We start from the raw sequence: 25,275 nt of genomic DNA, 5'->3' as shown, positions 1-25,275 counted from the left end.
TAAAATGGTAGTAGCTTTAACATTCTTCTCTCTTAGAGTTAACATGCACTCTCAATTTTCTGCGTGACTTTTTTTAACTTAATTTGAAGTATTATTTGTTCTGTTTTAGTTGTTAAGGTTTTGAAAATGGTCAATTGATATAATTAAAATCATTTTCCCCTAAATTTGTCCTATTTATGCAGCTGTTATGTCCCAAAATATAGTTAGTATACCTTTAATCAATCACAGGTTTATCTTTCATAGAAATTTTTTTTGTTTGCTGTGCACTTAAATTTTAAATTTAGACTTTCATTAGCTTTTCTGCAATATGCTTTTTAATCAAGTAGACATTAACTGCAAAAAAGGGGGTAGAAGGAGAATAAAAGCAAATGATGATAATAAAAACATGTGGGTTTAGAACTAAAATGAGACAATAATGGTCTAACCACTTCTCTGTTAAAAATACCAATACACAAAAAGACCTCTATAATGAGCATTAGATAAGGTTCTAGTGTCAAGCCTGTTTACAGTTTATCAAAATGTAGTAACTCAAAGAATGTTATAGCAAATTCATCGTGTAATACTTCTATATTTAACTGTACAAAATGATTTCAAGGTCTATCTTGTTTAATTTTATTAAGACAACACTTTATGAATTTGAACTTTGTAATAGAAAAAAAGCAACAATCTCCTTTTCTCACTTCGTTTTGTATCTTCCATTTTGTGTGCACTAGATTTTGTGTGTGAAAAATGCAGGCTGCCGATTGCACAGGTGGCTTCTGGGATAAAACAAAAATAAACAGCTTTAGAAAAGGATTTTTACATAGCAATAATGAATGGAAAACAAGGTCTCAGTCATTAGGGGCACCTAAGAGAGTGGGACATAAAAGGCTGGGGCCATCTATGGAGTATGCTCCAATCCTGCTCATTTGGAGAAATTATGATGTTTTCCTCAAAGAGCACTGCAAACCTATGAGAGTAAATAAAGAAGGAAGAAGTAGCCACATATGCAATTCTTGCTTCTGAAACAACTGGGACTTGTATTATTGACTAAACCATCAGGATAATTAAGTCATTTTAGGGTTGTTTTTACAGCTAGTCTTTTCAAAGGATGAAGCTTAGGATACTGGAATAGACTGTGAAATCATACCCCAGACAGAGCCAAACCAGCTTCATTCACATCTTAGTTCAAATTCTATACTATGCAAAAGCTTGGGGTCACTTTTTATCTATAGATTTATAAATCAGTTCATATTTTGATCATCTAATTTTTTAAAATATATTTATTGTGTAGAGCTCTTCTGTTCACTCCAAATGCTTTGACTTATATACTGAAGTATACCATTTACTTAGACTCAAAAGGAAAAAAAGGAGAGCAGGAAAAATGCAACAGAGCCAGAATGAGGTCATCACATGGAAGGTCACACTTGGGGATCTAAATTATGCTAATAATGAAGTCACATGTACTTCCTGACAAGTAAAACAAGAGAAGCAGAAGCAGACTAGAAGATTGGGTAGTGTTATCAGAATAGTTGTCTACACCAAATCCAGAGAGAAACACTCTGCTGTAAGGTCTTGGTAACCTGCAAAGGGTACACTGATTGATATAAGGGTACACTGATTGATGTACATCATCCTAACATCACAACAGTAAATTCTACCATATATCTGTGTGGCTCTGTTGTAAAATCATTTAGCAGTTGCCCATTGGCCTCATTCCAAAACAGTACAGCCCAGGCATACATCTTTCCAATGAACTGTCTTGGTCCAAGGGCAAAATAAAAACTATATTGAGGAACAGGTAACTTTGTGGCAATTCATCAGGAGCAATACTTTTTTATGTATGTAAGAATTGCTTAGTAGTGCAATGGGGGAGATATGGCCTAGCAATGTAAGACCCAGAAGTCAAACACTAGTACCACCAGAAAAGCTAAATAAATAAATAATAATAATAAAAAATAAGTGGGTAAGTAAATTAATGAATAAATAGCACATTGTTTTAGTAGCTACTAAGACCTTAAAGAAAGAAAATTCACCAGGCACCAGTGGCTCACGCCTATAATCCTAGTTACTCAAGAGGCAGAGATGTGAGGATCATGGTTCAAAGTCAGCCTGGGCAGGAAAGTCCATGAGACTCTTATCTCCAATAAACCATCAGAAAACCAGAAGTAGCACTGTGGCTAAAGTGGTACAGTGCTTGCTTTGAGCTGAAGAGCTGAAGGACAACACCCAGGCCCAGAGTCCAAGCCCCACTACCGACAAAAAAAAAAAAAAAAAGAAAATTCATTCAGATTCTCATTGTCCTTGATCTGGTGTGTGTTACCCTACTGTCCCTCACTGTGAGCAATGCCTGTGATAATCAAAACTTAAAAGAAGTAAGATTCCCTTTGGGTCCTTATTCTAGACTGTTCAGTCCGTGGTTCTTAGCTCCATTGCTTTGGAGCCTGTGGTGAAACAATGAGTTCATCTTAGAAGAGAGAGCATGGTGGAGAAGCTGCTTCTCTCATGGCAGCCAGGAAGCACAGACACAGAGGAAGGGGCCAGCATTCCAATCTACCTTTCATGGGCACACCCCCCATGACATGACAGCCTTCCACTAGAATCCAACTCCTAAAGATGTCACGCCTATCAACAGTACTATCTTTTGTACTACACCTTTAACATGAGTCTTTTTTTTTTTTTTTTGGTTAGTCCTGGGGCCTGAACTTGGCCTGGGCACTGTCCCTCAGCTCTTCACCTCAAGGCTTGCACTCTACCATTTGAGCTGCAGAACTACTTTCAGCTTTTTCTGCTTATGTGGTGCTGAGGAATCAAACCTAGGGCCTCATGCATGAGCCACCTTCCCAGCCCAATACATGAGTCTTTGGGAGACATTTGTGATCTAAGTTATAATACTGGGATCCAAGAGATATTTATTCCCCATTGTGGAGTGGTACATGGGTGGAACCAGCCTCCCACAACATTGATACGTTGCAAGTGCTCCATTTCTTCTCATGTAGCAGTGACGAGATCTCTAAAAGACACTTGGATTACCTTCTTAAGGGCCAACATGAGCTTTAAGAGGGGTCACCTGACACAGGCAGTTCTGTATCTCAGTAAGCCAAATGAGTCAAATCAACCCTGATGTTCCAGGTGCCATGGCCAAATGGCCCTCTTTGCTCTTGAGTTTATAACTCTTCCTTTACACAAATGTTTCTAACCTGTTTTGAGACATCTCATCATCTCTCAAAGGACCAAGACCTTTTCCTGTCAGCAGTATCCTCCCCACCTCCAATAAAACCATAGTATCTTCATTGAGAAAGCATATAGGAAATGTCTATGTCAAGGGTAAAATGCAATTAATGTTTATTTTTCAGTTGGTCGTGGGGCTTGAACTCTGTGCCTGAGTGCTGTCCCTCAGCTGTTCAGCTCAAGGCAAATGCTCTACCACTTGAGCTACCGCGCCACTTCCAGTTTTCTGAGTGTTTATTGGAGATAAGAGTTTCATGGACTTTCCTGCCTGGGTTGGCTTTGAACCTCGATACTCAGATCTCAGCCTCCTGAATAGCAAGGATAACAGGCGTGAGCCACCAGTGCCCAGCATAAAATGCAATTAAGAAGAATCATTTTGCATCATTACCAGGCATTTTTCTTTTAAAATTTAGAAACAGGGACTGGGAAGGTGGCTCAGTGGTAGAGCGCTTGCCTTGCATGCATGAGGCCTTGGGTTCAATTCCTCAGCACCACATAAGGAAAAAGAAAAAAAAAAGCTGGAAGTGGCGCTGTGGCTCAAGTGGTAGAGCACTAGCCTTGAGCTGAAGAGCTGAGGGACAGCACCCAGGCCCAGAGTTCAGGCCCCACGACTGGACCCAAAAAAAAGAAAATTAGAAACATTTATGAAATATATTCATTTCTAGATTTATATTTGTTCTCTAATGCAGCTTTTAGTAAAAAAAATATTAAGTAATTGTCTTTAAATTCAGAAATAAACTTGGTGACTTTTGGAAAACAAACTAAATAACGTGAGATTCATTTCCTTTTATTGTTTATGTAATTGTGCTTTCCTATCAGGGAAAAATCGAGGAAGCAGTGACTGCATTTGAAGAACTCGTACGCAAATACCCTCATAGTCCAAGAGCAAGATATGGAAAGGCACAGGTATCTATCACCAAACCCTTCCATTCACACTACTTTTCTGATGTCCATGTTTTCTGTGTCTGGATATTGTTCATTCTTTCCTATTTGTATTCTCTTTGGTCGTCTTCTAATTTCTACACGTAGTCATTTTCTTAGGTATAAACCCAAACAAGAATCAACATTTTGTATTCCTTTATGAGATAGTTAGATGTGGCCACCAAAGGAGCACAAGAAAAAGTTTCTCATCCCACTGCTGTGCAGATAGGCGGCCCAAAAGGTCATACAGAGCCACAAGGAAATATGTTTGGGTGGTCAGAAGCAGAAGCTAAGAGCAAGGAGAAAGTTTAGGACCGCTACTTTACTGGGACTTCCATAGGAAGGCAAAGAAGGACAGCTGAACAATTCAAGATTGGCTAGTTTGAGTAACTCTGCCAGTCTATATGCATGGTTTCTACTTGCTGAGAGCTGCTCTGAGATGACAGGGCAGTGGAGTCTTGAATCCTATGTTACTCCTCTGATAGAGGAGACCAAAGGCTTTCTCCCTGTTCTCTCTGTGATGAACTCCAGCCCCTCCCCAGCCAGAGGTTTCTAAGATGTCAAATATCACTCTTAACAGAAATTTTTAAATACTCATAACATAATAATATAATGATATCATGTTCTGGTGGAAGATACTTGCTAAATTGTATGTAGTGAGATGTATCAAGCCACTGTGGGCACTGGAGATCAGCCATCCACAATATATTTACAATCCCTCTGTCCTCATGGCATCCCCATTGCGAAGGGAAGGCATTACATTACATAACATAAATAACATTACAATAATATAATAATAACTAATATAACATGAATAACATAAATAACAAAAGTGTGACTGCTTGCTGGTGATAAGTGCTGAGAACAAAATAGAATGGAGCATAAGATTAAAGCACACTCTTGGATGTGAGAGATTGTTGACTTGGTGAATGGGTGACTGAGTGCTGACCAAGGAAGTGACATTTTAGCAACACCTTTCAAGTCTTATAAATAAATGCATATTTAAAATAATACTACATGCTATTAAAATGTTTTAGAGCATATTCATGCTCTACCGAAAAGTAAGTAATAGAATAAAGGCCATACTCATTACATTGTTTTGGTTATAGATGATGTAATTGAAAATGACAAGACAACTCTGGGTGTGGTAATATATTTTGTAATCCGAGCGCTTAGAAGGCTGGGACAGGAGGATTAAAAATTTGAGGTCAGTCTGTTTCATAGTGAGACCTTATCTCAAAAAAGTATAATTATAAGGGAAAGGAGGAGAGGAAGGAAGGAAGCAAGGAAGGAAGGAAGGAGGGAAGGAAGGAAGGAAAGAAGGAAGGAAGGAAGGAAGGAAGGAAGGAAGGAAGGAAGGAAGGAAGGAAGGATAAAATTGTAGATAATAAGGTAAAAAAATCACTCTCCATAGAGGAACTATGTGAATGAAATGTAACTGAGTTGTGGAAATTGCTGTGTAGGCAAAGGGAACAGTAAGCAAAGGCTGTTGTGCCAGGAAGCAATTCTGTGTAGAAAGCCAGACATTAAAAAGGACATGTTGCTGGGCTCCAGAGCTTCTGTAATCTAGCTACTCAGTAGGCTGAGTTCAGAGGATTGTGGTTTGAAGCTAGCCTGAGAAGGAAAGTCTGTGAGACTCTTATCTCCTAAACTACCAAGAAAGCAGGAAGTAGAGCTGTGGCTCAAGTGGTAGAGGACTAGGCTTAGGGAAGAAGCTTAGGGACAGCAGCCATTTCATTGTTTGTGCTTGAGAAGGCCTTTAGAAGATTTTATGAATGGTCTTCCCATCTGATTGTTCTTTATAGATTACTTTGGTTACAAAGTGAAGAACAGACTCTGGGAGCAAAAGCAGAATAGAAGGAAGATTATAATGTATACACATGGCCATGGTGTTGGGGCAAGTGTGCAGATGGTGTTGGAGGTACCAAGACTTCATGATGGATTGTTAGATTGGAAGGATATTGGAAGACTTCATGATGGATTGTTAGATTGGAAGGATTCGAGGGCAACTCCTGGTTTGATTTGACTAACTGAAGGAAAAGATGATACCTGTTACTGATTAAGAAATAAAATAGGTTTGGTGTGTAGTTGAAATCAAGAATTTGCCTTTATCTGACTTATGTAGCTGTAACCCCTTTGTGCATCACCTTTATAATAACAATTTAAAAAATGAAAAATAAATTTAAAAAAGAATTTGCTTTAACTGAACACTGGTGGCTCACTGTAATGCTAGCTACTCAAGAAGCAGAGTCCTAGAGAATGGGATTCAGAACCAGAATAGTCAGGCAGAATTCAGGCAGATTCGGGCAGAATTGTCTGAGAAATTCCATCTCCAAATAACTACCAAAACATTGAGAAAGAGGTGTAATTCAAAAAGCGTGGCTGGAAATGTGGCTCAAGTGGTAAAGCACCAGCCAAGCAAACAAGCTTGAACAAACGAGAGGCCCTGAGTTCAAGCCCTGGTAGCAAGGGGGAAAAAGTTTACTTTAAGTCTTGTTAACTTTGCAAGGCTTATTAGATATTTAAGTAAACATATCAATAAAAGGGAATTAATTTTTGTTAGATAAATTTTAATAAATCAACTTTGTGAAAAAAAACTAGTGCAAATTCTTCTTATCCTCAGTATAGATCAGATACACTACACAGCAACTCTACGATGATTGTAAATTCATTTGACCAATAATCCTTTAAGATTGAAAAACTGTATTGTTATTAAGAAAGAGAAGACTACCTACATTTCATTCCTGTTCACATGTGATGGGCTTTGTCAACTAGTAATAAGTCTTTTAATGAAGGAAAACATAATTATACAGAAAGTGCTTTGTGCAAATGTTAATTTTGTGATGGCAAAAATGTTTTGTTGCTTTTAGTTTTTTTTTCTTTCTCTATGATTTAATTGTGGGACAAAGTCTAAATAAATATGGTGCTTTTGAAGCACACTCATCACTGCATTCATACCCTTAATTCACAGGAGGAACTTAAGGCTTAAAGCCTCAAGCAATGTTTTTTATCTCTAAACTATTACACTACAGATGTTATTGATATCAACACTAATGTGGCATAAAGCAGAAGTTGGGCATGGAAAATTAAATTTTAATAGAGTAATGTAAAAGAAATGGTAAATTATTAGCAATTTAAAAATACAAACTCAACAGAAGATAAATTACATTCTGGGCATCATGGTACATGCCTGGAATCACAGCACTAATGAGATACAGGCAAGAGGGTTCTAAGTTTGAGTCTGAACCCTCAAACTGAGGGTTAGGCAAGTTCTAGGTCAGTCTGGACTATGGTTCCATGTCTAAAAAAATGAAACAGATTTTATAAGGAGCAATACATTGTTTTTATTCTCTACTAGTAAACAGTTTACCTTGGAAATCCCAACAAGTTTTAAAATTTCAGCAATATAAAATCAGAGACACATTAGTTTTTATTGCCATGTATAACACAGTATGCATATTATTCTTTGGATCACTGTGAAAATAAATCTGTTTTGAACAAGCTCCCTTAACATTGGGCACAAAAATCTTAAATTATCAACCTAAATCATTTGGTTATCTTTCACAAGTCATTAATGCCTCTGAAACAGAAAATAACACTTTTCCTGGGAAGTTTTGGTGAATTAATCTATCAACAATATTAATATCTTGTACAAATGCGCAATTACAATGCAGTGTTACCCACATGTGCAATGTTGGTTTTAAAAAGAAACAAAAACAAGAAAATAGTCTTTATAATTCTGATCCAAACAAGTCTGTGTCATCTTTATTCAAGAGATTTTTTTAAAGAATGATATGTCAGTTTAATGCTGTTGTTTTCACAATTCTACAAGTTGTAAAATGTTTATTCTTTCTTAGATAAGTTTTTTATTGTAAAAATGTACAGAGGGGTTACAGTTACATGAGCAAGGTAATGAGTATATTTCCTATCAAGCATTGTTGCCTCTTCCTTTGTTTTTCCCCTACCATCCCTTCCCTCCCACCTCCACAACTATACTGCCCCTTCTTCCCCTGCCCCTAAATTGTAAAGTTTGTTTTTCAGCATAGTGTCTTCTACATCTCATTGTTATAGTGGATCAACCTTATTTAAACATTTTGGTTTTCCCTTCTTCTTCCCAACTTAGACTGACATCAAATACAGTGAAAACAGGGGTTATACTATGGGGGAGGAACATACAAAGCAACAACAAAAAAAAATCACATGGTACATTTTAAATATGTTAGACACAGTAGCAAGAAAGAAAAAACTACTTGTGTCCCTATCTTGGGGTTAATTGTGCAACATCATCTTATCTGGTCATATGTACATAGCTTTTGATCTTTTCTGCTTGTCCCAGACATATACTAATTATTGCAAATAAGGGAAATCATGGGACCTATGTTTCTTTGGGCCTGCCTTACTTCACTTAATATAATTTTTTCCAAGTCTTTCCATTGCCTAACAAATGGGGCAATGTCATTCTTTCTGATGAAGGCATAGAATTCATATATATATATATATGAATATATATATATATGAATATATATAGCACATTTTCTTGATCCATTCACCTACTGAGGGGCATCTGGGTTGGTTCCATATCTTAGCTATGGCAAATAATGCTGCAATAAACAGAGTTGTGCTGGTAGCTTTAGTATGGTCTTGTTTGTGATCATTTGGGTAAAGGCCCAAAAGTGGGATTGCTGGGTCATAGGGGAGCTCTCTGTGGAGTCTTTTCAGGAACCTCCCTACTACTTTTCAAAGTGGTTGAAAAGTTTACACTCCCACCAACAATGCAGTAGGGTTCCCTTGTTGCCACATCCCCTCCAGCATCTGTTGTTATTAACGTTCTTGATTATAGCCATTCTAACTGGGGTGAGGTGGAATCTCAATGTTGTTTTGATTTGCTTTTCTTTTATGACTAGAGAGGTTGAGCATTTCTTCATGAGTCTATTTGGCCATTCTTATTTCCTCTCCAGAGAAGTTTCTCTTTAAGTCTTTAGCCCACTTATTTATTGGGCAGTTGTTTCTTTGAGGATTTGTTGTTGGGGAATTTAATTTTTTGAGTTCCAGGTATATTTTAGATATGAGACCCTTGTCCGTTGTATGGCTAGTGAAGATCTTCTCCCAATCCATGGGCTTTCTATTGATCTTGCTAGCTATGTCTTTTGCTATGCAGAAGCTCTGCAGCTTCATGCAATCCCATTTGTCCAACCTTTCTTTGATTTCTTGTGTTTCTGTGTGTCTTTTAAGAAAATTTTGGGCTGTGCCAAGGAAACCTAGGGCTTCTCCTATTCCTTCCTGTAGTGTTTTCAGGGTATCTGCTTTGACTCCGAGGTCATATTTATTCTTCACTAAATGAAAGGATCCTCGGGCTAAGGAGAAGGACAGATCATACAAACTACCTCTTTCTGTCTTTTCAGACTGAAAGGTAGTTTTTTTGTTGCTGTTGTTTGTTTTGGTTTTTGGTTTGTTGTTGCTATTACTGGGGCTTGAACTCAGGGTCTGAGTGCTGTCCCTTAGCTTTTGCCCTCAAGGTTGGCACCCTTTCACAGTTCCACTTCCACTTTTTGATGGTTAATTGGAGAGAAGAGCCTCACATAATTTCCTGTTGGGGCTGGTTTTGAACAACAATCCTCTGATCTCAGCCTCATGAGTAGCAAATATAACAGGCACGAGCCACTGGTGCCCAGCTCAGACTGAGTTTGAAGAATATATTCTTGTCTATTGTCTATCTATCGTCATGGCAAGCATTTATCCTTCCACAATCTTTGGAGAGACCTCAGTTCTAATCTGTTTTGTGGCTTGGTAGGCTCCAGATGGTGAAGGTATTCTTGATAGTTTCAGTAGGAGTTCCTACGCTTAGGTTGCTGTTTCTGTTGGATCATCAGTGTTTATGATCTGAGGAGTTAACTCATTATAGCCAGATTCACAAGAAGCTGATGGCTAGACAGAAAAGCTATGTATGAATATATAATGGAAGACCACACAAGTCACATGACCAGTATAAGTGATCAACATTTGAGCTCATCTCCTGGTAAATAAATCTATTCTGTGAGATATTTACAGGTATGAAAAGATAATTGAATAATTGGAGGCATATTTCCATCAAACGTGGGTAAATTACTTTTTTCTAATCTTAGAGATTATTGTCTGATACCTTTTTCTCTCTCAGTAATCTGCCCACTGATTGAATTCTAGTCTTCCTCATCTTGGGGCAACCAAGCGAACAAATTATTTTATGGACACAGTGTTTTCCTGAAGGTTTCTCAGAGATGTCTTATTTTATCTGCTGGTGTTAATTTTTACTGTTTTGTTCATTTGTGGGTGGCAGGAGGAAGATGCGTATCACTTGCTTACAAATCCTCAAATTCTGCAGTGATGCTTTAGTTGAGTTCTACAGACATCTGTAGCTATCTTAGCACATATGTTTTGTTAACAAATTAAACATTTTAAATAGGTGAACATGTTCATATATTCTGATATATATATATATATATATACATTTCAAGTATATATATTTGAAAAGCAAATATATATGTATATATATATACATATATATTCAAATATATATCCCTCCATGTCTCCAATCCCCTTTAGCAGCTGGCATATCTCTCTACCTTCATTTATAATTAAACTCCTTGAACCAGTTCCTCCTCTATCTTCCTACATTCTCTTGAAGCCGTTGCATAGAGTCATGTCCCTAAGCAGTCCTGTGAAAACTCATTGCCAGGCCATCACAGGCTCCACCCCTTCCAGTCCCCAGTTTCATCTAGTCCAACTTGACTTTTAATATACTTGAACTCTTCCTTTGAAACCTTTTTTTCACTTGCCCTCCTGAATACCATTGTTTTCTTTTCATTTTCTTCTTACCTCACTCCTCCATCCTTCTTGTTCATCTTTCCCTATTTTCCTGACATCAAGTAACAGTGAAACTTTGGAGTGTCAATTTTTAGACTTCTTTTCTCTGTACTCAACACCTTTTCCTACCTTTAAATAGGTGTATGTTCTGTGTATGTCCCTAATGATGACCTCATCCTGAACTCTAGACTCATTCATATGTTACACCTCTGAGCCAATATCTTCATTTGGACTTGATATGTCCTAAACTCTACTCCTGATTCATACTCTTAAACCTGTTTCTGTGCTATCTTCTTATTTCTGTGATATAATAGTTCCATCAAATGACCACGTACATAGGACACTGAATTCATCTATAACTTCTCTCTTCCTTTCTTCCTAGCCTGTGTTCAGTTTGCAACTCTGTTGTCTCTGACCTTCAAAGTATCTGTAATTTTCCCTTCCTTCCACCTCCATCACTGCTGTCATTGCCCTGGTCACAGCCATGGGGTGGCTGTCTTCTTGCTGCAGAATACTACTTGGGTTCTCTGCTATTACCCCATCCCCTCAACCTGTTATCACTGTTATTGCCAGAGTGACCCCTTTAACATAGAAGTGAGATCTTGTCAACTTCCCCCTCAATGTCTGTCCACCTCTCTGAATGTAGCAGAAATTTAGTAGCTTCTCAGGTCCTGAGTCACTCGATGGCCACCATCCAGCTCTCTTCCTCCCTGCACTGTGCTGCTCTTTGTTGATCTCTTTTCCCCCACATATCTCCTGACCTGTTTCCTCTTTCATGCCCTCTCCAATTTTCCTGGTTAAACTCACAACTGTCCTTCTGCTTCATCCAGTATTTCTCAGCCTGCTCTGTCTCTACCCATAGTACTTACTACCATCAGACACATGACATCCTTATTCTTCTTTTGTCATGCTGTCCTTTCCAAAATGTAAGTAAAAGGAGAATTAGGTTTCATCTGTTTTGTTTCATTTGTCTCCTACATGCACAGAGCAGTGTCCTCACCCTAGAGCTGTAAAAGGAATGAATGAACAAATGAATCAGTGAAAGAATGAGCCACAAAAGAAAGACTAGGGGTTACAGTTACATGCATAAAGCAATGAATACATTTCTTGTCGAGTGTTGTTACCCCCTCTCTTGTTCTCCTTCTATAATTCATACCATACAAGTCCTCATCAGCCCTTCTGTTGCTTTGCATTACACTTGCTTTTATGACATTCTTTCTCATTTGCAGCTTAGTAGCATACTTTGCTTTCTATTATTAAAACAATGTGATGTTTTGCTTTCTTAGTCTGTATCACTTGACAAAGATAAAAGTTTAATACGTCTTGAATTTCTTGCAAAACATGTCACACAAAGTTAAGTTTATGTGAGTATTTTGGGGAATTGCAAACATTGCTGCTTGTGGAACGTGAATCTCGTCTTGGGGTTTCCTCTAGTGTGAAGATGACCTAGCCGAGAAGAGGAGGAGCAATGACATTCTGCGCAGAGCCATCGAGACCTACCAAGAGGTGGCCAGCCTGCCCGATGTCCCCACTGACCTGGTGAAGCTGAGTTTGAAGCGGCGGTCAGAACGCCAGCAGTTTCTAGGTGGGGGACAGTAGGAGTAAACTCAGTAGGAAATAGCACACTTTTATCCTGAAGAGCCCCCAAACCCTGCATACTCAGAAACTAGGGAGGAAATCTGCATTTGATAACTAATTTCAGCAGTTTATCTGACTGTCTTAGACTGACAATTGTTAAAACTAAAATAAAAATCAAACCTCAATAATTAAAAAGATGCAATGAGAGATGGGAAGGTGGCTCAGTGGTAGAGCGCTTGCCTTGCATACATGAGGCCCTGGGTTCAATTCCTCAGCACCACATAAGCAGAAAAATCCAGAAGTGGCACCATGGCTCAAGTGGTAGATCACTAGCCTTATGCTGTAGAGCTGAGAGACAGAGTCCAGGCCCAGAATTCAGGCCCCATGACCAAAAAAATAAAATAAAGTTCAATAGATGCAGTGAGCATTTTACACCCTTGTGTACCAATTTAAAGATGAGTCAAATAGAATGCTCAGGGTTTGGAGAATTTGATAATAAATTAGTTGGTCTAGAATGAACACTTAGTGAATTACCACATTCTTTTCTAACTACCAAACTGATTCCTAGAATGTAAAACTATCAGTAGAATAATTTTAATTATTAGAAATTAAGATTAGTTAATAGAAATTAGAATATTAGAAATACCCAGCCTTCTAAAAGTTGTATCCATAAAATTTGAACCTGTATCAAATAAGATAAGACATTCATTTTTTCGACATAAAGAAATCTTGGAAACAGTTTGGGAAGAATGGCAGAAATCATATTCTTAACTGATCCCAGCTCCTAGTGTCAAAAGCAATATGAGACTAGCTGCTAACTCCATGTCAACCAGGCTTGTGATTCTTTTTCCCTACTGTGTGAAGGAGGAGAGAAGGCTCTGAGATATGTGTTACTGAGGAAATGGGTGCTCTGCTAACTGTACATTATATAAACGCATTCATAGTCCACTTAGGGGAGGCTTAGATGAGTCATAGGGCTTAACTAACCTTTTCTTTATGGATCCTGGTGCTTGAACTCGGAGCCAGGGCCCCATTTTACTAAAGGCCAGCACTCTACCACTTGAGCCACAGCTCCACTTCTGGCTTTTGTTGTTGTTGTTGGTCGTGGGGCCTAAACTCTGGGCCTGGACTTTGCCCCTCAGCTCTTCAGCTCAAGGCTAGCACTCTACCATTTGAGCCACAGCACCTCTTCCATCTTTTTCTGCTTATGTGGTGCTGAGGAATCGAACCCAGGACCTCATGCATGCAAGGCAAGCACTCTACCACTGAGATACCTTCCCAGCCCTGACTTCTGGCTGTTTTGATGGTTAATTGGATATAAGAGTCTCACAGACTTCCTGCCTGGGCTGAATTTGAACTGTGATCCTCATATCTGAGCCTCCTGAGTAGCAAAGATTACAAGCACAAACCACCAGTACACATTTCAACTAACCTTTAATCTGTTCTGAGCTACAGAATGAAGGGAGACCATGTCTTTTTGTAGATGATCAGACTGGGATAAGGAAGAGAGCCCAAGTGATAATGGAAAACTGTAAGAAATGGTCTGTTAGACTTACATTCATAAAGCTCAGTCTAGAGAAAGGCAAACACACAGCACAAAACTAGACAGGCGTGGCCACGCTGAGCTAAGTACATGCTGCGTTCAGTACAAGCTGGGTTCAGTCAGTGGCAGTTGCTGCTGTGGGTGCATTGTAACTAATGCCTCTTCTTCAGTGTAGTGCTGCTTACTACCAACTAGAGATTCTGCCTTTAAAGCATTAATGTTTTGTTTATCATGAATGTTGACATTAATTTTTTTAAATTTTTTTACAAATGAAACTACAAGTTTATTTGAAAATATAAAAGTTTAAAAAAAAACAGGCCTAGCCAAAACAACAAAAACACCAACCACACATAACTATTCCAGTTTATATTAACTCTGAACATCACACACTATTTACTAACCACTGAGTTGCATTTTTTTAATGTCAATTTTACGGTAGAGTTGAGTCAGGTGATAAGTTAGCAATCACAATGAGAGTATCTTAATGCTAAAATAAAATGCTGATCTCATTTGAGAAAATAGAACAGAGAGTATTTTCTCCTTGGAATGAGTAAAAAATACTGCTCGCCATCTGACATCTTATGAAGAATGGAGGTGTGTTGGGGGAAACAACTCTCAAATCCCATGACTTTGCATTAATTTTTAAAGGATATATTGAAATATTCAGCTCAGAATTGAAGACTGGGGCACCTCCTCTTAAGTTTTGTGCCAAGCACCTCACTTAGCACACCTTCTCCCCAACCTGGTAAGAAGACTGCATGTGAAGAAGTCACACCCTCCTCCACATCCCTCCTTCAGTACCTTAATATGTATATGTTCTTTGTGCTGAAGTGAGAATGGAGCAAGGTCACGTGAGCTCTAAGGCCGTAGGACAATTTTCATGGCAAAGGTCAAGGTGGTGAAATTGCCTTACAGTAGAACAGAGGTCTCAGGGGCAGAGGGGAAGGGACAGTGTGATGGCTCCAAGTGGGATTTTACCTGCACCTTCATTATGCTTAACAGGAGTCCAGAAGAAGCACCAGCTTAGTGTAGGTGCTCATATCTGTAATCTTGGCTATTCAGAAGGCTAAGAACTGAGGATCATGATTGAGATCCAGCCCAGGGCACAGAAGACTAAGAAACTCTTATCTCAAATTACCCACCAAAAAACTGAAAGTGGAGATGTGGCTCAAGTGGTAAAGTGCCAGCTTTGAGTGGAAAAAGCCAAGCAGAGCACAAATCTTTGAGTTCAAGACTTATTACTGGCATGTGTGGGTGGGCAGATGCGTGTATGCACGCGCGCACGCGCACACACACACACAAGCACATACACACACACACACACACACACACACACACAAGCACACAGAAGTGAAGTGTGAGTCTAGGTGAGCAGGTAGGAAAACAGCATGTCCAGAACAACAGTGTCAAATTTGTTAGTGAGGGAATGACCGGCTGAGGTACTCATCTCCAGGTGATGCGGGAATACAGTTGTCCAGCAATGGAGTACAGGGCATGGGACCAGTATGTGTGTGATGTTCTAAGCAGATGGCTTGTTACTGAAGCTGGCATCTGTATTTGCTCACTGATGGTCCTTTTATACTCTTGGTTAATGTTCACTCTAAATGAACATGAGTATTTTAATTGTTTTTTGTGTATGTATGGTCAATGTTATTTAGCACTTATTTTTTCTTAAACATTTTGGGTTTCCAGCTGTGGCAAAGAATAATGACAGGTGGCCTCTGCCATTTCCATCAGATTGCCTTTGGAATAAACATATCCTGCAGTGTATAGCACCCCATCATCCACTAGAGGGCCTCCTAGCACTGGATGATGTGTTCTTTGCTCCATGTCTAGGTCCGTACCAGAGATAAGTACACTTATCCTAGAAATGGTGTCTGGAGCAAAGTACTGTCCTGTGCATCTTTTTTTTTTTTAATGCTTTACACTAGGTGCTTGGCCCTTAAATCATCAGCAGTTTTAATTTCTCTACCCTCTACTATAATTTTAAACCTAACCAAAAATATTTCAGCAAATTATTTTTACAAAGAATTGGTAACAAACTTTCTTGAGGCATTTAGCCTAAGAAATAAATATTAATAGGAAATGAGCATGCTCTAATTAATTTTATATTGACTACTGATAAAAAATTGTTGGCATCATCATACCAACATCATGAATTCCACTAAATATTTCTTAGTAAGACATTGATAAAGTCAGGTAGGTGCTGGTTTTCATTTCGGTTGAATAGTCTGTAATGATCTGGGTTCTCAATACAAAGATGTGCATGATCTGTTGGTATTTTTTTTCTTCCCCCAAATCAGGTCACATGAGAGGTTCCTTGCTTACCCTGCAGAGATTAGTTCAACTTTTTCCCATGGATATCTCCTTAAAGAACGACCTTGGAGTGGGCTACCTCTTGATGGGGGACAATGCCAGTGCCAAGAAGGTGTATGAAGAGGTGAGCATCTATCTTCTACTGAATCAGAGTACCTTGGATATTGATCCATCTCCTACTCAATCTTAGCTTCTAAAGCTATTTGCAGATTACATGTAACACCCACCCAGTCTCTCATTCCCTTAAGTAGCATATCTGGTGTTATTATAATTCATAAGTTCAAAACTTAGTTTTTACAATGCATTTTTCTTATCAGAAGAGTTTAAATTTTAGTTAACATCAAAGCCTCCAACTATAATTGTGATTGTTTTCCCCTCAGACTTTTATCTTTACCAGCTCATGCACAATTGAGAGTATTGTTTGTGATAGGAAGAGGAACTCAAATGCTTGTGAACATAAAAAGAAACATGTAATCTGTCCCTTTGCAATAGAAGTCTGGAGGAAACCCAGGCACATGAACCTTTGGGGCTTGTGGAGGTTACTCACTCTTCAGAAGGGAATTGACTTTTCGATCTTCTGGCAAGAATACCTTTGAAGGGATTTCCACCTTACAATGGATGTTTTAATAGAGAACCACTAAGTCCCAAGCAACTATAAAACTAGAAAGCTTGTTTCTTTAGGTAATGAGGAAATTCATGTACAGAATAAGCAGGATGTGAAATGAATTTTTAGGCAGAAGAAAGCTAATGCCTCCGTGGGGGGAAAAGATGGACGTATTTCCTTGTTATTTTTTTAATTCAGGGCTGTAGATCAATGGTTTTCAAGCATCTGCTGTTCACATCAAAATACTACTACTCCGTGTTAGACAATATGATTTCTTCTGTCTGCAAAACACCACCAAGTGCAGTAGTTTCATCCTCTATCCAGAGACCTGGCCTGCTCACAGAGTGGCACTTGTCTCTCTTTATTGCTGCTGATGCCTAATTGAAAATCATTGAATTGTGAAGCAGTCGCTTCTTCACCCTTATCATCATTTTTATGTTATTCAAGAGAACAGAAATAAGACTTTTGCTTTTTATGACATCACTAATAGCTGCCTGGGTAGATTGACTACAGTGTTGAAAATGTGTAGTGTCCCTTAAGTCTGTCGCAAATCATAATTAATTCTATTTCATGTGAGACCTGGCATTTAATAAGGTCCACACATACTCGCTTCATCATGTAGTGTTTACTGAGAAACATCATGTGTCTTAGTAATGTGTCTCAGTGATGGAGGAGCTTGTGAATATAACAACTGTCAAACTCTAACAGACATAACTTCTATTCTACCACTCTCAAAGGCCACAAAGATGGAAGTATCTTTCCTTCCTACCCTCCCTCTCCTTGAGCACTCCCTCCCTCCCTCCCTCTTCCCTTCCTGCTTCCTTCTTTCCTTCCTTCCTTCCCTCCTTCCTTCCTATTCTTCCTTCCTTTTTTCTATTCTTCCCTCTCTTTGGTTCTTTCTTCCTTCCTTATCTTCTTTCTTTTTCTCGCTTCCTCCCTCCTTCCTTCCTCATAGAATTCTTTTTTATTTTTCTTCTCTCTTTTCCTTCCTTTCCCTCTCCCTTTCTGAAAAAAACTCAATAAAGGGCTGACTGAATGCCAAACACACATGAAATTAGGGTAGGATCCAAAAAAATGGCTATTATCTATAACACAATAAGGATTTATCCTTTCTCACCTTTAAAAATCCTTCCTTGAATATATTCATCCCCTTTGCCTGACACTAAATCTCAAATAAGTGAAGCAGTTTACTTTTCCATGTAAAATTAATTTTACCTCCATTGTTTATGCACTTGAAATCATAACCTCCTGTGATTGAGCATAATAGGATGCAAAACCTGTAAAATATGGCCATATTATACAACTGAATGGGTTTCTTTTTAAAGAAACTTTAATAAATTGAAAAGAAGTGTAAGATTTGCCCTTTTCTCCTCCTCTAACTAACTTCCTCACTAATGAACTGTGTTTAGTGGATATTCTCTCTCTCTCTCTATCTCTCTCTTTCTCTCTTCCCCTCTCGCTCTCTCTCTCCCTCTCCCCCTCCCTCTCTCTCTGTCTGCTGGTCCTAGGGCTTGAACTCTGAGTCTGAGCACTATCTCTGAACTTCTTTTGCTCAAGGCTAGTGGCCTACCACTTGAGCCACAGTCCTACTTTTGGCTTTTTTTGTGATTAATTAGAGATAAGAGTCTCATAGACTTTCCTACCTGGACTGGCTTCAAACCAGAGTCCTCAGATCTCAGCTCCTGAGTAGGTAGGATTACAGATTTGGCTCCTGATTGATTCTCTTTCTTCAGCTAAAGTTTATCCTGTTTTATCTTTTTCAACCATTGTTTTCAGACAACTAATATAGGAATTTATATTTTTCTTTTTTTTGATTTCTGGTTTTGAGTAAATTTGCAAACCAATAGTTCCTATTCTGGGTTTTGGCTGCTTCCACTTTCAAAAGTGACTGGCTTTAAACTGATGGTAAGTTGCTCACCTCTGCAGCTTTGGGAGATCATATGTCTCCCTTCCAGTTAGTGATGGTGCTAGCTACTCCAACCAGCCCTGCTCCAGAGCCAAACATTGATTCCTTCCATCCCTGGTATTTTAGGCTGATCCTTCACATGTAACACACAGTTATGAAGAAGCACACATACTGGCTGAGAAAATAGTTGATTAAATAAATGCCCAAGTTGCCTTCGTGGAGGTTACAGTTTGGTACTGTCACTGTTTTCTGTTCATTTACCTTCTCTCAGAATTTACCTCCTTGCTTTGTAAGCTGATCTACTATATGTAGGCTTTTTCTTCTCTCTCCTTCCTCAAGCCCCAAACTCAGGACACCCTCCCTTGGCTTCTGTGGGTCCTGCTATTAATAGCAGTATCTTTTTTAATCAATTTTATTATAAAGGTGATGTACAGAGGAGTTACAGTTACATAAGTAAGGTAATGAATACATTTCTAATCTTTGTGATTGTGTGCCATTCCAGAAGACGTATCCAAGCAAATACCTGCAATAGGTTGTTTGTGGATTTATATACTAGGTACCTATGTATAAGCACTAATATTATATCTACACTATAAAAAAGGATATACTTCAAGATAAGGCTTTAAGATGAAATGAAACAGTGCTTTAAATGTTTCATTTCACTGATAAAAAAAGTCTTTAACTGATTATAAATTACTCTTTTAGGAACATCTATGTACAGTGCTACTTATAGCAACTCTACCCTCTCTCCCTGTCTGTTTATCCATGGTGGATTATTATATTACAAGACCAAGAGTGAATGTTGGAAATTGAGATGGCATAGAACAATGTACACACTTGTGAGTGTGTGTATTGTATTACAGTGATACTTTGTGGGAATATTATTAAGCAAAATGAGGGGTTTCTGTACATAGGCACTGAGATACTGTAACAGCTAATCTAGGGATGGAGATTACTACTGAGTGGCTTCTGGGTGGGCAACAGATACAGTGTGGAAACACCGGCAAAGGGGTGATTGATTCAAGCCCTCAGCAGGATAGAACAGAGTTGTGGGAGATTTCATCATTCTATTCACAATGGCACACATCTTTAAACATGAATTGTTTATTCAGGGAACTTTCATTTAATGTTTCAGACTGTTGTGTTTTTGTTCTTTGTCAACAGTTGTAGGGTTTAAACTCAGGGGCTTCCACTTGTCAGTTAGGTGCTCTTCATGTGAGCTAAACCTCTAGCCCTTTTTGCTTTAGTTATTTTTTTTAATAGGATCTCACATTTATTCTCAGGCAATCCTAGACCATGATCTTCCTGTTTGTGCTTCCCACATAGCTGTGATGACAAGTAACTTGTTATTAGAGATGGGGTCTTCTGAACTTTTGGCTTGGGCTGCCCTACACACATGACCTTCCTGATCACTACTTCTCAAGTAGCTTAGATTACAGGCATGAACTATTGCACAAGGCCTCTAGACACTGTTGATGACAGAATGTTAAACCCTGAATAAGGAGTCTATTGTATATGTTTTATTAAAACATCCTTAATATATGTCTTGCAAGGACTTTATAAAAAATGTCAGCCATACTGGTTTGTTGTGGTTGTCTGTGTATATTTTATATACAAATATATTATTTGAATTTGCATATAAACATGTTTTATTTAAATATATTATTTGTATATAAAATATGCAAATAATATAAATATTCTTACAAAATATAATATAAAAATAAATATAGTCAAGTAAACAACTGGGTTATATTTTCATACTTCCCCATGTATATCAGTAAATATAGACAAAGATGTATAATCTGCACATATAAGAGCCATGTGCCTGTTTCAAACTAAGAATATTTCAGACAGAAGTAGTAGTGATGATAATGTCTTCTGCTCAGAAATTATCTTGTACAAGTTATCAATCTGTGTGTTTTCATGTGACTTCTGTCCTCAGCCTCTTCTGTTGCCTTGTGTTTGTAATTTAACATTGTTCTTTTTTGCTACTCCTGGCCCTCTTTCCCTTTTTGCCTCCTTTAACCTGTGTCTTGAATGCTTTGTCCCTTCTGGTGAACTTCTATTCAACCCTAAATGTCCTTTGGACCTTGCTCCCATCCACACTGAGTTAATTGTGAATGCATCTCCTTTGCTTGACATCCCCTGAGAAGACTATATCGAGGGCCTAGAAGAATTCAGTGTGCTTTGAAATGCCTAGTAATAATTGAACTGATTAATTACTTGAGATGATGGCCCTGTGTCTACAGTAGGCAGAAATGTCATTGTGTGGCTATCATAATTATAGTCCTCCCTGCTTAACTGTGCTGTCAGAAACATGATCTGCGTCCATCCCTTCGATTCTAGAGATGCACATTGAGCTTCTGCTCACTGTCTAACATGGGGCCAGTGCTGTGGATGACACAGAACACATAGAGCCTGTGCTTCCAGAGATCTCACTAGGAATCACAGGCTAGCTGTGCCCGTGTAGCTCAGCTTGCTCAGAGTTCCTAAGTCAAAAACATCTGAGCAACAGGATAAGCAAGGAGCAAATCTCTGGTTAAGCAATGAGTAAATCAGGTGAAGAAAACTGAACAAGGATAAAAAAGTAGGAGCTGGAGGAGTGCTGGGGTGAGGACTGTCTTAGGAGTGGGGAGGTAGTTAAGTGTAGCTTCACTGAAATGATGACCTCTGAGTAAGGACATTCTCATCCAGGTAGACATTTGGGTACTGGAGGGGAACAGAAGAGTACTATAGATGTGAAGGTCTTCACACGTGTGCCTTTGTCTTGCCATGAGCAGCTCAGAGACGGGTGAGCCTCACTGGCTACATGGGGCAGTGGAGGAGCCCTGACAGATGGGGGCCTTGGAGATGGTTCCAAGAACTTGGTTTTTTATTCTAAGTGAAATGTAACAGAGGAGGGACGAGATCTGACCGAGTACCCTCAGGTCTCCACATGAAGAACAGACCTCAAGAATGCAGAGGGTCTGCAGTTAGGAGGCTCTTAGAAGAAGATGGCTGGGGAGAGATGATGGAAATTTAAATCCCCTTTCAAGGTTGTATTAGATAAGAATAAATGAAGTACAGTGCATTCTCTATGGGCCTAGGTCCCTCTCTCTCTGCACTTTTCTCCTCATATGCAAGATCTCTGTGTGTCTTCCCCTTTGCTTCTCCAGCTCAAGACAAGAAGAGATGGGACATGCATCTTTGCTTGGCCCTTGTGTGTGCGTGCACACACACACACACACACACACACACACACACATACAGAGTCTAGTATGGATTATTTTCACTGAAGGTTGGTACTCTACTCTTGAGCCACAACTCCACTTTTGACTTTTTGGTGATTAATTGGAGATAAGAGTCTTACAGACTTTTTTTGTTCAGGCTGGCTTTGAACTACCACAATCCTTAGATATTAGCCTCCTGAATAGCAGAAGATAACAGGCTTGAGAAACTGGCACCTGGCTCTATCACACTTCATTTTTCACTTTGGGATCATACATGTGTTTATCTAAACAGCTCTGCAAGCTGAATGTTGTTATTTTGCTTTTTTTCCCTAATATTTAACTTAAAGGTATTTTGTATCTTTTTTTATAGAGAAATACTGATTTTAATTAGACAGAATAAGGTAAACTCTAGGCATTTGTTATCTTGGTTTTTTGTATCTTTAATACACAACAAATGCATATAATAATAAACAGTGATATAGTTTGTTTACAATATTTGCCTTACTTTTGTTGTAGAATATTTACACTTTTATACATCATGCTGTGCACTCAAGAAATTTTTTTAAATTTTTTTTTAAATTAACATATTAGAAGCACAACATTTACAGCAGCCTCAGTTTTCTTTTCCTTTTTTTTGGGGGGGGGTCCGGTCGTGGGGGCTGAACTCTGGGTCTGAGCGCTGTCCCTCAGCTCTTCAGCTCAAGGCTAGTGCTCTACCACTTAAGCCACAGCGCCACTTCTGGCTTTTTGCTTTTTGCTTATGTGGTGCCGAGGAATCAAACCCAGGGCCTCAGGCATGCAAGGCAAACACTCTACCACTGAGCCACCTTCCCAGCTCCACTCAAGAAATTTTTATCAAAAGAAATCTTAACCTAATATGAAAATACAAATTTCTCTTAACTAAGGTCAGATGTAGGACATACATGTAAAGCATTTACATGCATGTAAACTATAATAACTGTTCCGAGGTATCTTCAAACACAGCAAACTTGTAGCAATTATCTCTAATCACTAAAAAAAAGTCTATTGAAGTGCTAGCTGTTGTCAGATCTTTGGCTGCATTGCCAATGCAGTATTCCCACAGTCTGCCATCTCTCTCAGGTCTTTATTCTGGAACAACCCATTGTGGACATGTGAAAATGCGTTGAGTTGGGAGGACATAGGCCCATTTAACTTTAATGATTTCAATAAACAAAGTAGTCTGTGTTTTTATCCAGAATGTCATCCTCCAATCCATGAATAGAAAAACAAATTAAAATCTATTTTGGTGCTCAGGTCATTTCTACCTGTTTCTAGGTATCACAGTAGCTCTTTGTTTTTTCTGACTTCAGGTTCTGAATCTGACACCCAACGATGGTTTTGCTAAGGTGCATTATGGCTTCATCCTGAAGGCACAAAACAAGATCGCGGAGAGCATCCCCTACTTAAAGGTAGCTGTCCCTGCGCTTCCTCTCTTCTCCTGATTCACAGGACATGTGGACACCCTTGCTTTGGCCCTCAAGGCTTGTTGGCAGGCACTGCTGCGTGTCCATCATTGGACATTGCAGTGATGATGTTCCCAGGAGCCGTGGCCTAACTGTGTGTGTGAGTGCCATGAGCGCAGAGACAGGTTGGCAAAGATTTTATGAAGACACTTTGAAAATTAAAGTTGTTACAGCTTTAAACAATGACAAGAGTAGCCAGGCACTAGTAGCTCATGCCTGTAATCTTAGCTACTCAGGAGGCTGAGATCTGAGGATTGTGGTTCAAAACCAGCCCAACCAAGAAAGTCTATGAGAATTTATCTCCAATTAACCACTAAAAAAAAAAAAAAGTTGGAAGTGGAGCTGTGGTTCAAGTTGTAGAACATTAGACTTGAACAAAAAGGCTCAGGGCAGTGCCCAGGCCCTGAGTTCAAGCCCCAGGACAAGCACATTAAACAAAGGCAAAAGTAGACAAACAAGATTGACATAATATTGTAAAATATGGGCAGTGTGTCAAACATTTATTGTACAAGTGAATTATATGTGAAATCTGCCTTGAATAGGGCTCATGGCTGCCTATGAAAAGTAGGGTCACCAAGGCAGACTGGATAGGTCAAATCCCCAAATGCTGATCAGATTGTTCAAGCCAGTAAAATTAAAACATGTTAGTACTTTTTTTTTCTCCCCTTCTATGCCTAATTAAATCCTTATTAATTCACCAGATTTACTTGGGAGGGCGGGGGGAGGTTTGCTCAGGATTTTTCAACAGAACTGTCTGCCATGGCAGAACTACTTCATATCTGTATAATTTAATGTGGTAGCCATGAGTCATGTGACCCCTGAGTACCTCAAATGTGGTCATGTGACAGAAAAAGTAATTCCTAAATTTTATGCAACTTTCCAGGCAATGGGGGCTACTCAGGAGGCTGAGATTGAAAAGTTCCAGTTTGAAATTAACCTAGGAAGATAAATACATGAGACTTCTCTCCAATTAACTAATAAAAATCTGGAAGTAGACATATGGCTCAAGTAGTAGAGTGCCAGCCTTGAACCAAACAAGAGTATGAGGCTCTAAATTCAAGCCCTAGTTCTAGCACTAAATAAATAAAGTATGTGTGTGTATGTATATGTGTGTGTGTGTGTGTTTAATTAATTTTGACTTAAATAGTAATAACATGGTGGGTAACTGACTAGCTGCGAATGCGTGTGTGGGGCTTGAACTTTGGGCCTGGGCGCTGTCCCTCAGCTCTTCAGCTCAAGGCGAGCGCTCTACCACTTGAGCTACAGCACTACTTCCGGTTTTCTGGTGGTTTATTGGAGATAGGAGTCTCACGGTCTCTCCTGCCCGGGCTGGCTTTGAACCTCGATCCTCAGATCTCAGCCTCCTGAGTAGCTAGGATTACAGGCATGAGCCACCAGCGCCCGGCCGAATGCGTGTTTTTTTGAAAGCAATGTATTCTCCTTTTATGATTGTTTTCTTTTACATGACTTCAGTGAGAGATGTCCCAATAGCAACCCATTGATTGCAGATAGCGTGGGTGTTTTATTTAGATGCCACAGACTATTAAAAACTACTCTAATCGCTTGCTTTGAGAATCTGTACATTTTGTGTAATCATGCAGATTTCTAGTTTCTCTTGAACAGTTGTATCTGGATTTCAACCCTGGGACATGAAGTTGAGTGGT

General features: G+C 39.0%; 1 protein-coding gene across 1 annotated transcript in view; it reads left to right on the top strand.

Moving 5' to 3' along the window:
- Positions 1-25,275, top strand: part of Asph (aspartate beta-hydroxylase) — a 200,611-nt gene that overhangs the window by 132,898 nt on the left and 42,438 nt on the right. The window contains exons 17-20 of the mRNA XM_013009269.1: positions 4,030-4,116; positions 12,406-12,556; positions 16,396-16,532; positions 23,459-23,557. Of these exons, the coding sequence (XP_012864723.1) occupies positions 4,030-4,116; positions 12,406-12,556; positions 16,396-16,532; positions 23,459-23,557 (474 nt within the window). The remainder of the gene's footprint in view (positions 1-4,029; positions 4,117-12,405; positions 12,557-16,395; positions 16,533-23,458; positions 23,558-25,275) is intronic.

This window comes from Dipodomys ordii, unplaced genomic scaffold (assembly GCF_000151885.1).
Source record: "Dipodomys ordii isolate 6190 unplaced genomic scaffold, Dord_2.0 Scaffold9, whole genome shotgun sequence".
In the NCBI taxonomy this organism is placed as follows: domain Eukaryota; kingdom Metazoa; phylum Chordata; class Mammalia; order Rodentia; family Heteromyidae; genus Dipodomys; species Dipodomys ordii.
This window is presented reverse-complemented; position numbering and strand designations above follow the sequence as displayed.